The following is a 12856-nucleotide window of genomic DNA, read 5'->3' as shown; positions in this document are numbered from 1 at the left end:
ATGTTTTTCATTGTAATAATATAAAAAAATATCTATTTTAAAACTATATTTGTACTATCATAAAAAATAGCATCTATATAAAATTAATGTAACATTAATCTCATAATTTCACATACTAAACTATTTAATTCAAAAAGAAAATATATATAGTATAAAATTATTGGTCTAAATTCTAATATTACATATCTTATTTGAGGAAGCTATTTTATTTTATATAAAAAGCTATTTATGTATTTATCTATCTATTAATTTATTATAAGGTATAAAAAAATTAAATAATAACAATAAATTCTTGGCATATTACATAACTTTTAATATTGCTATATAAATATTTTAGTGAAATTGTTATTTATAGTTTTTCTATCATTACATTACTTTTTATTCTTTTTATGCAGTATTTAATCTTACCTTTTAATAATCTTTTTATACTCTTGATATTTATGTAAGATATTCTATGTCTTTAATCATAATGTTATTTCTCTTTAATATATAAATATTAATTATTTAATAAAATTTAATTTTTTTTTCTTTTATTCTCACTCCTATTCATATTTATCGTACAAATTAACATTCATTTCACATTTTTTTCATTTCCTGTCAAAAAATCTCATGTCTCTCACTCTTTATTTTTATTTTTATTAATGTTTTACAAAATTATTAACAAAATTTGATTCATGACCACAATTTTTTATTTTAGCTTAGTTAGTTTGCTAATTATATATTTGCTTATTATTTATTGGATGATAAATTTTTAAAATATTATAATGTATAATGTTCTTATAATATTTTAAATTTTCTTTTTCTTATCTAGTTATGTTTATCAATTATGTATTATTTTGTTATTTATATATCATTTTTTTAATATTATTGAGTTATAATAATAATATTAAAAATATGTGATATCATAATTCATAAAATAATAGATGTCATTTTTAATTAGTAAAATATTTTATTTATATTTACATTTACATTCATTATTACAGTATAATAGTTAAATTATATATATATATATATATATATATATATATATATATATATATTATGCTAGGTAATTAATGATCTTTTTGAATAACATAAACAACGAACTTTTAAATTTAGTTATTATTAGATATTAATTACTTATACTATTAATTAAATTTGAGATTAATTTATTTTTTAATTTCATTATTCAGCAATGTTGTTATCTACCTATAATTTTTTATATATTAAATAATAAATTCCTTGGAACATTAAAAATGAAAGGATTTTAGGATTTAAATCTAGTTATTATAATTAGGATTAAGTACGATTTTTATTATTAACGTAGAGGCCAAAAATTTATTTCGTCTTTGATTTTTTTTTCGCTACAAAATGATCTTAAAGATTTCAACTTGTTTTAAAATCGTCATTTTCACCAAATTTTTTATTCTTATTACCATTTTATCCCTAATTAAAAAAATTATAAAATTAAAAAAAAAGAAAGAAAGGAAACGAGGGAGGAGAAAAAAGAGAATGGGGCGGGGAAAAAGAGAGTTGGGGGAGGAGGTGTGGGAAAGGTGGCTGTCGTGTCGCCGCCTGTGATGGAGAGTAGGGAATCTTCACGCTGCCGCCGCCTGCTTCCTCGCCGCTATTTTCTCGCCGTTCTCGTTGTAATTTGCGGTGTCGCCACCACTGCCGCAGCTATTTCCACGCGATCCGCCACCACTGCCGCATCTCTCCTCTCCTCGCGATTTGCAGTTCACCGCCGCAGCCCCTCCTTTCCCACCACCGCCGCAGCCCTTTTTTCTTTAATTTTTTTTGTTTTTGCTTCTGCTTCTGGTTTTATTTTTGTTGTTGCTTTGATTTCATTATTTATTGTTGTTATTGGTGTTGTTCTTCTAATTGTTGTTGTTTCATTGTTGTTGTTATTTCATTCTTGTTGTTATTTCACTGCTTCTACTTTCTGCTTTTGCATTCTATTTCTGCATTTTATTTGGGAAAGATGAGAAAGAATATTGTCGTCCAAATGACAATTTTTAAACAAACTAAAACCTTAAGGATTATTTTGTAATAAGGAAAAAGCCGAAGAATAATTTTTTGACTTTTATGTTAGGGATCAAAATTGTACTTAACTCTTATAATTATTAAAATTTTGTCGTGTTGCATGAGCAGGCGCACCCCACTCCATGCCTTCCCCTTGCCCACTTTCTTTTCATATAAAGAGCCCTTCCCAAATGCTCACCAGTCAGCAGTAATTAGCACCCTATCTAAATTATCAATATATAATTAGCAGTTTAGCACACTAATAAATGCCATTAAACTAACGTTGCTTGCTACATACACGATGAGCCGCCATAGGAACCCAGCACAAACTTGCCCTCCCACCATAATACCACATCAACTCCCCTACGGCTATGGCTATGTACCATCACCACCAGCAGCCGCGCCTCCAACTTCCCACTCCGGCACCATGCGCTACAGGGGCACGCGTCTCCGAAGTGGGAAGTGGGTGTCGGAGATAAGGTTACCACGTACCACGAAGCGCATTTGGCTGGGGACATACGCATCTCCTGAGATGGCTGCTGCTGCTTACGATGCTGCTACTCTTGCATTGAGGGGCCCCGAAGCCCATCTCAACTTCCCCAATTTCATACTCTCTTACCCTATTCCTGCTTCATTCTCCGATGCTGATATTCGCGCTGCCGCTGCCGTCGCTGCCTCCTTCGTCGCTCAGTATCGGACTACCACCGAGGCGCCACCAGCGATTACTACTTCTGCTGCTGCTGATAGCTATTCCTACAACAGTAGTATCGGACAAGTAGAAGGGATGATAGGAGATTATTTTGATGAGGATGAGCTGTTGAATATGCCGAGTGTGATCCAAGACATGGCCAGAGGACTGCAGATTAGCCCCCCAAGGATGCCTTCTTTCTACTCCGATGATTCCTCCGACGACATTTATTCGGACCTGTATACCCTTTGGTAATAATAACTCCACACCACACCAGAGGATCGGATGAGGATATAATAATTATTATCAGAAGATAAAAAAAAACAGTCAGAATTTGCCTTATTTTATATTAATTAATTATCGTAACAATTAATAAATACTAAATAAAGCAAGTTATAGCTGTTTTTTATTTTCTTTGGTTACCAAACATTTCCATTATCATAATATTATGTTGCATGCTAATAATTGTAAATCGGCATCAGCATAAACTACATGGTGCCTATTAGCAGAGTGTGAGAGTGTGTGTTTCTAGGTCTTGGGGGTTCACTTTCACGGTGCACCTTCTCAGGTGAAGATTGCTTTCTATCCAAAGAAGCTAATAATTTGAAGATCAGACTTGGGCATGAAGAGATTATTATATCTCACGGAACCAGCCCTTTTAATTTCTTTCTCCCTTGTCTCATCTCTAAGCTTCTATTTAATATTATAATATGTCACATGGAACTATCTCTTCTGCCAGTGGTATTAGTCCATAGTGAATTTGTGTAATATTTATATATGAATGACTACAGCTTTGGTATTTCCTTTGTTGTATCTCTGATCTGCTGTGGACCCAAACACAAACTAATGTTTGCTTCCTTATATATCTTGATATGAATTCTCATTGAAGACTCATCAAATTCACCTGCAAGCTAAGCTAAGTAGTATCTAGACGCACACACAGACATCACATAAATATCACACATACATGTCTTAATTTTATGCATCTATCTTGATTATTAGAAGAATTATAATAGATGATATGCATGATTCAAGATTCATCAAAGTAAACAATAATGTGCATATGTGATCAATTTGCATTATATGTGTGAGGTAGTATTGTCTTGATGAGTTTCAATTCCATTGTTCACATCTGACCTGCAACACTAAGCAAGCATTTAAAGAGAAGAAAAATAATGGATTCAAACCAAACTAGCTACGCATCTATATCTTGATTTTATGCATCTATGTGAGATAAGAAAAATGACAAGTTAAACCACATATTTCCAGATCAGAAGCACCAGCATTTAATTGAAAAGCTGTGAAATGATAACGAATTCATACTAACTGACGCATCTCTTATTATTTAATAATTTAATGCATATATCTCGATTAGAAGAACGATAAGCTCCTTCTGATGATGATGATGATAGGAGTACGATTAAATTGAAGATTCATAAAAAATATGATGTATTCAAACAAATAACACATCATCATCTCTTCACTTTGTACAACTATATATCGATCTCAGAACTACAACACCAATATTAAGGAATCAGTGAAATAATAAGTTGAACCAAAAAAAAATGAATCTCTTAGATATCTAGTTTTATGCATATGCTATCTCAGATTTAAAATAAATGATAAATTTCTTCTTTTTCCCCCTGAGTTCAAGCGAGACTTTCTTCGTATTAAACTAGCTTCGTTTTCTTGAGATTATTTCAGGTTTGTTGTTATTGCAAGACATTCTCGAGTCCTATATGTATATATATATAGAGAGAGAGATAGAGAGACAGATAGATGAATTTCATGTCGATAGCCTGATATAGATACACTGCACTTATATGGATAAGTAATTATTAATTTCATAATTAAAATATTTTAACATAACATTCTTTAATTATATTAAAATTAAAATTAAATTAAAATATTAAAATTAAAATTAAAATATACCTATATTATGTATTATATATTATTATCTAATTTAATAATCAAATATGTTACATGATATTTTTTTATTAAAATTGAGAAAAAATATTTTTTTTTAAATTAATAGATTTCTTTCTTAAATTATCTCATCTATCTCTTTTCATTTTTTATTTCTCTCTACTATTTTTACTTTATATAATTTATATTTTATATTAGTAATTTAAAAAATTAAAATATGTTATCAGTTTTTTTTTACAATTAAAATAATTTTTTTTTGAAATTAACAAATTCTCACTCTCACTCTCATTTTTCATCTTTATCTTTCTCTCTCTTTTTTCTCATTCTCTATTTTTTCTATCTTTCTCCCCTACAGAAAATAAAATTAACAAAATAATATAATTTAAATAAAAAATATTATTATTATTATTATTATCATATACATAATTTTTTAGTTTTTTATTTAGTTTTAAATTTTTACCGCTTATCTTTTTAATCTATATTTTTATTTCTCTTCTTTTAAATATTTATTACATATAATTTGGAGAGAATACTAATGTTATAATTAAAAGTTAGAATCAATATTTAATTATTTTAAAAAAATTAATTTTAAATTTATTTTATAACTATCAGTATAATTTTTTTATGCTAATATCTAGTTATATTTTTATATACACAGGACGAAAAAATATTATTTTTAAGTAGTAAGTATAAAAATTAATTATTTCTATTTGTTCAACAGACTTAACAGTTAACACCTAATTAAATGTAAAAGTATACACGTTAAATTGTTTTAAATTTTAGATAACGAATGTTAAAATTAATTATTAATAGCTAGAGACTTTTGTTAACTTACCACTTTTTTGTAAAAGTAATTTGATTTTATAAATCTTTTGTACGATGCATAATTTATACTGTCAGAACAAGTGGACGATAATTTTAGAAAATTTATATTCCCGTTGTTATGAGAATGTTATTATGGGTAAAAATACTAGTGTTAATAAAGTTGAAACATGGATTAAGCCAATATAGAATCGCTATGGACATGATGCAAAGTTTGTGGCTACGGTTGTTATGGCAAGATGCTGGTATTGTTGATCAAACGTAGGGGCGCGTGCTATCCCTTTTGCTAATTGTAAAAGTCATATATATATATATATATACCCAATTAGGATAAGGATGAAATGTTGGGGACTTATGTTCTACCAGTCTGTTTTCTATTTAAAGAGAGGATGAATGTCCTCAGATGATCTATGGTTCATTCCCCGTCCAAGAAAAATGGAAGATGATCATTATTGCTATGCACTTTGTTGTATAGAGAAGCACAGCAAGTAACTGCCAAAACAAAATGTGATGTTACAGCTAGTGAGTAGTGAGTAGTGAGTATAACTAAACTTTATTTCATTAATATAACTTATAATTCTTCAATCCACTGGACATTTATTCGTGTAATTTTAATATGAAAATTGAAAAAAAAGGAATAAGTGTAATAAAGGAACCTGTCTTAAGTAATAAGGACTTGACAGGGGATACTGCTCATATTTCGGCTATGGAAAGATTCGGTTCATTATTGCACTGATAAGAAACTCCACCACAAAGCCCAAAACTGTTCTTAAAGTTGCTACACACTTACTTACACCTATAACTAGATGAGAAACGAGACGCTCCTGTATATTTATAGTAGTAGGTTTTACCGAATTTAAAATATACTAGGTTTACTATATTTGTTTCTCAAGTAAATTAAAGTAATGCTCATCCTTTTTGTTTTTCTTTCCATAAATATCTTCCTGCTTCTCCCTTGTCACTACATATTTGGAAAGTAGGTTTATTATTCAAGCTGTTAATTCTGCCTTCTAAAAGAGAGTCTTATTTAGTGTTTGTCTATTTGACATTTTAGTAGTGGCAATCTGGCATGATGACGGTAACGAATTGTTTCATAATGCTGTGGTACAAAACTACAAATGCAGTGAAATTAATAAGCAAGAAAATCTCACTAGTACATATCAACAAAACGAATTTAAATCTTCTAAATTTTAAATTTTACTTGAAAGAATAAAATATAATATCTTATTTTTAAATATTTTTTTAGAGTAAAAGACAAATTTGTCTCTGACCTTTTTTTTTGCAGACATTTTCGTTTCCGAAAATTGAAAAATACTTTCATGTCCCTGACTCTCTGAAAAAAGTGGACATATTTACCCTTCCGTTAGAGTTGCTCCGTTTGGCTTGACGAAAAACAGTAACGTGGTTAACGTAGCGCTTACCTGGCCGTTACGGGCTGTCACGTGGAATGGATTTTTGAAAAGAGGACGTATTAGTCCTCAGGAACCAAAACGCCGTCGTTTCTCTCCCACCCCCAATCTATGAAATCCTTGAACCCTAATCAAAAGGATTATGTGCAAGGATCATTCCCTTTCCACAATTCCGCAAACTGACTCGGATACCCAAAATCCTCAGCAACCTTAAGCAAAACCATCACCTTATCATCACAAGGTCCAGGAGTATCTCAACAAAAACTATTTATCCCATCAAGAGTAACCTGCACACCCTTACGGAACACTGGCACAGGATCCTGCAACTCATTGCAAAGATACGTTCTTCAAGCTTGGAAGCGCCATCAATAAGCTCGGAACGACCCCGGTTAGTTTGTTATCCCTAAGCTGCAAATCAAAGAGGCTATCGCATTTGCACAAATTAGGGATCCCACCGGTGAACTGGTTCTTGTGGAGCGACAACTGAGACAATTGCGTCATATTGGAGAGAACCTCAATTGTCCTCGATAAACAGTTTTGTTGGTTGTTAAGCCACAGGTTGATAATCGAGGAGGAGGCAAGGGACTTGGGCAAGGCTCCGGTGAGATTGTTGTTAGGAGAGGCGAAGGTTCTGGAGACTGGGGAAGGAGTCAAAGATGTCCGGAAGGTCGCCGGTAATTCTAGCGGAACCGAAATTGAGGTCGCTGAGGGTTGATGATTGAGTTAAGTCGGTGGGGAAGGGCCAGGAGGATAGGGAAGGGTTGTTGAAGAGGCTGAGTTTCTGGAGGCTGGTGAGGCCGGAGAATGCGGTGGAAGGGACGGAGGTGAAGTTGTTGTGGCCGAAGTAGGCAGTTTGGAGGTTAGAGAGGTCGGATAGAGAAGGGAGTGGGCCGGAGAGGGAGTTTTCTTGAAGATATAGGTCAGTGAGCTGAGAGAGGGAGTTTAGATCGGAGGGGAGAGTTCCGGTAAGGGACTTAGAGGAGAGTGTTATTTTGGTGAGGTTGGAGGAGTCGCAGGTAATGCGGGTCCATTGGCAGTAAGGGGTATTAGGGCTCAAGGATTTCATAGATTGGGGGTGGGGGAGAAACGGCGACGTTTTGGTTCCTGGGGACTAATACGTCCTCTTTTCAAAAGCTCATCCCACGTGGCAGCTCGTAACGGCCAGGTAAGCGCCACGAGAGCCACGTCACCGTTTTCCGTCAGGCCAGACGGAACAACTCTAACGGAGAGGTAAATATGTCCACTTTTTCAGAGGGTCAGGGACATAAAAGTATTTTCCAATCTTCGGAGACGAAAATGTCCACAAAAAAAAGGTTAGAGACGAATTTGTCCTTTACTCATTTTTTTTATTTTTTTTTATCTCACCTATAAAATAAATAATAAATTTAAGACTACTACCTGCTCGGTAACTCAAGACTGGACCAATAATGTAGGTCGACACCAAAAGAAGAAAAGACAAAAATCACAATCATAAATAATTAATTTTCACAAAAAGGTACACTATGAATATTATATAACATTTTTCCTATTCATATGTTTTGTATGTAATTATTAAAACATATTCATGTGATATTCTTTATATAGCGAAGGCAGGTGATGACTCTCCACTAGAGCATTATGGATGTGGCCTATGTTTATTTCCATTGAAAATCATATTCGTCCCCCATGATGGAAACTCTGCCCAATTATGCATGCGATGACTTGTTAATAAGTTTATAATAGCTTTCTCAGTTTAAGAGGTGGACATCCAAAGACACAGTGCGTGCAATATGTACTATTAAGAAGTTTATCTAGTGTTAGAGTATATCAAAGATAATACGTCAACCAAAAAAAAGTAAAAATATAAGAGGTATTGATATATTTTAAATAGTTACGGTTACCAAATAAATTAATGAAAATTTGAAATAACGTAACTGAATTCTCAACAATAAAATAATAATAATGATTGTTTTAACAATGTTTTGAATTTAATTTTGATAAATCTGATAATCAATAATCATGTATTAGTTACATGTATTTTTTTGTGGCTCATACTTCTTTAACCATTTATTAATGGTTAGATCTTTGTCTATAGAACAAATGTGCTTATTAATTTACTTTTATATTATGATATAGTTTAAAAATAAATTAATGTGCAGTATTACTAAGCAATGTGAAATTAGAAATAATGGTAATTTCTTTAGTTTCATAAACTATAGGATAATTTACATTAACAAATTAATTTAATATTAAATTTATGTAGATATTTTAAATGAAAATTGACTATATGTCTATCCTAAATATAGCATTGTTTTTGGAATATGTGCTAGATCCTTAAATAAATCTAATTAATCAAGTCGATTCGATTTATTTGTAAAGGTAACACATAGTAAATTGAATCACCTAATTTAAATTTAGTATTTAAAATTTAGAATTTAAAATAAAAAAATAATTTTAAAAATATTGACTAATATTTACTGAAAAAATTTATTTGTGACCTAGTTGAACTCATAAAAAAATAAAAACAAGGATTCAAGAGATATATTTTTAGAGAAATTTTTGAAAACCAATAATTTTTAGTATTTTTTATTATTATTTAACTAATATAAATACTAAATTGTGATTTTATTAATTTATATGTGTAAATTCTAAAAAATGTGAGTATAAATTATATTAATTCATAGATACAAACTGTATTGATTTATATGAATAAAATTCTAATAAATATACGTATAAATTATATACTTTTATGCAAAATATTTATAAATATGAATTAAATTATTGTTGACTAAGTACTAATAAAAAATAATAATATTTATTAATTATATAACATTGCTTATCTTTTTAACATAGATATAACACACTACCGCAAGGATTTGAGAGTTGAGATTCCTTCTTTCCAAAATCAACAAAGCTAATTAATTAACAGGAATTGATACAAAGCTCTAGGACACATGACCAGCAAAATATCAAAGATATTAACCATAATTAAGGAAATCACAACACTATTAAAGTATAAATAGAAAATAATAACACACAATAAATATAAAACAACATCAACATCTGAAGTCTGGGTGTCCTAATTGCATGTAACTCACTATTCTGGCCATCAGCCATCTCACGTTTGCTCTTGCAGATATATGATATTTGATTTCAATGCAAATTCACATGACAAAAGACATATACGAAAGTCCAGGACTATACCTCATCATGACTTCTTAAAATAAAAAGCCCTTTTCCTATTATATATATATATAAAATGTTAGGATATTATTAAAATTTATTATTTTTTATTATTATTTATCTATTAATTTAATTTTTTTAATTTAATAATTCATCAACATATTTTATTCTATATTTTTAAATTAAAAATATTTGATAATAAAAATAAATTAGCCAAAAATAATTAAAATTTATCTTATTTATTATACATTAATTGTTGTAATAATTAATAAATATTAAATAAAATAAATTTTAACTTTTTTTCTCTCTCTAACATTAAAATATTTATATATTAACCGCTAATTGATAAACAAAAATAATAAATTTTAATATTTCTCTGACCTCTAACATTCCTCTGTATATATAACCTTGCTAAAATCCAAGTAGTCATAAGCTAGGAAGCACCGATACGACACGCGATACGGACACGACACGACACGAATACGCCGACACGTTCTTTTTATAAAAAATTGGATACGACATGTTTAGGATACGTTGTGAATTAAAATTTAAATAATATATTAAATTAATAAAATATCATATTGTAAATATAAGAGGAAATATAGTTGCATAAAAAAAATCTAAAAATTATGCAATTATTAAAAAAAATAAAAAATTTTAATCTACTCTTACCATCTCGCTAACAGAAAATGTATCAATTTCTTCTCCTCCAAGTCCATCATCCGCAAATACCACAGCTTCTATGTTTGGTTCATCTAAAGATAAATACGAAACCTCACTCAGATCTAGACTGTTATCATCAACTCTGCTTTTATTAATTATTTTATTTTTAAATTTAAATTTTGAGTTGTTTTGATTTTAAAATATTTTAAAATAAAAAATCGGTTAATTGGGCCATAAAACCACAAAATCGGATCGGATTCGTTCGGATTCGTGATAGCTTCACCAAAATTCTGCACCGCAAAAAAAACACGTCACCAATACGCTTGTTTAAAGTATCCGTCGAGTGTCGGTGTCGGATTCGTGTCCGACACGGATACGCCGACACCATAGAAGAATCCGTGCTTCATAGGTCATAAGTAGTCTTTTTTAGTATATTTCCTATATATTTCACTGAATGCATGCTGCATGCATAGCTTAAAAAGATATTAAGAGGAAAGAAACAGTTCTTACCTGCTTTTGAAGATTTCTACAATCACTTATCTTGGCTCAGGGTCCACGAATTCAGTCCTCAGTCTTCCATCCAGGGACAGGGCCAAACCTCTTCTTCAGCACCAAAACCAAGATTCAACCTGTTTGAAAATAGACATTTTTAGGTTTTATTTTTTAAAAAATGCTGGTCAATTTAAGGCAAGAGATCTTGATAAGGGGGTGACTTAACAACCGCTAGAAATGTTAGAAGTCAGGGGATCAGGGTTATCTCTCATCTATGTGGATTTAATTTGTTATTGTATAAAATACTTTAAGAGAAAAGGACAAATAAGTCCTTGACATTTTGCTCTGTGAACATTTTCGTCTCTGACCATTGAAAAATACTTTTAAGTTTCTGACCTTTACAAAACTTGGACGGATCAGTCCCTCCATCCAAATGCCTCCATCAGGGACTGATCCGTCCAAATTTTGTGAAGGTTAGGGACTTAAAAATATTTTTCAATAGTCAAGGATAAAAATGTCCACATAACAAAAAGTCAAGAACCTATTTATCCTTTTCTCATACTTTAATGATGTATTTCTTTTGTAAAACTTTAACAAGAATCACTTTAATAATCTTAACAAGTATTTTTTTTATCTACCCATTAACAAAATTCCAATTATAATATTAACAACTATGACTTTAGTTTACACATAAGGTTATAATATCTGGTTCCCATTATTTAAACTAGATATCTTTACTTTAGATCTGTATTAATCCCATATGATAATCATGAATTCTTTTTTACAAAGACATCATAATCATCACTTAGTTACACATAAAATGTCATAGAAAACCCACCAAAGATTGCAGTTGAAATGATTCACGGTTTATAGGCACACAATTTATTCAAATACACAAAATATCATTGGCAGTATAAAAATAAAGTGACATGTAAAAAATAATAAAAATTAAACTCTAAATTACACAAATATGGAATCAGATACTACACCAATACATTGTGATCAAAGACCTTCTCTATTTAAGTTTAATTCATGGGCAAACGATAATGATTTCAACGATTTATAGCATGACAACAATATAATGTTTTAGGGCTAGTTTGATGCTTAATCCTGGACATGTTCGCTCATGATACCACTCATCCAAAAAGCTTCAGCTGATGAGAAAAGAAAACACTAATAGTTATATCTCTAATATTTCCTAAACTTTTATTGTATATATTGTACAAATATTTCATTAGCTCCTCATACTTTTCCATATATAATATACCCGAGCTGAAAATCATAAAAACTTAAGGTTGCTATTGTCCAAATTTTAAATTAAAGAATAAGTTTACAATTTACAGTTTGTAAATATGATATAAGCTAAGTCACCAATAAAAAAAGAATATGATATAAGCTAAGGAGGGAACGCCTTTGTGTTAAGTTTTAACTTTTAACTTTTATGAGGTATAAGTAGGGGTGGAAGAGGATGAGGTTATCCAATCGGAGAGTTTGTGACTCGGCTCGTGTTAGCCTCAATTCGGTTCAATTTATTTTATTAAACAAGCTAGATTTTAGACTTTTTGTAAAGATTATTAGTTAAAAAAAGTAGTCAGGTCATAGATTTTAAAAAAGTATACGTACGAAGTTTGTTTGGTTGATTCGGTAAAATAATTTTTTTGTAAAAATAAATTATTTTTATTTTAGATTTTTA

General features: G+C 30.3%; 1 protein-coding gene and 1 pseudogene across 1 annotated transcript; one reads left to right on the top strand and one right to left on the bottom strand.

Moving 5' to 3' along the window:
* The first annotated feature begins 2231 nt into the window (after nucleotides 1-2231).
* Nucleotides 2232-3076, top strand: LOC107617111 (ethylene-responsive transcription factor ERF027 pseudogene; annotated as a pseudogene).
* Nucleotides 3077-7459: 4383 nt separating this feature from the next.
* Nucleotides 7460-7912, bottom strand: LOC148546942 (receptor-like kinase TMK3). Its single transcript, XM_088499447.1, has one exon. The coding sequence runs from the start codon at nucleotides 7910-7912 to the stop codon at nucleotides 7460-7462; it is 453 nt and encodes a 150-aa protein (XP_088355573.1).
* Nucleotides 7913-12856: the final 4944 nt, after the last annotated feature.

The sequence above is a fragment of the Arachis ipaensis genome, chromosome B9 (genome assembly GCF_059453495.1).
Source record: "Arachis ipaensis isolate K30076 ecotype BB chromosome B9, ASM5945349v1, whole genome shotgun sequence".
In the NCBI taxonomy this organism is placed as follows: domain Eukaryota; kingdom Viridiplantae; phylum Streptophyta; class Magnoliopsida; order Fabales; family Fabaceae; genus Arachis; species Arachis ipaensis.
This window is presented reverse-complemented; position numbering and strand designations above follow the sequence as displayed.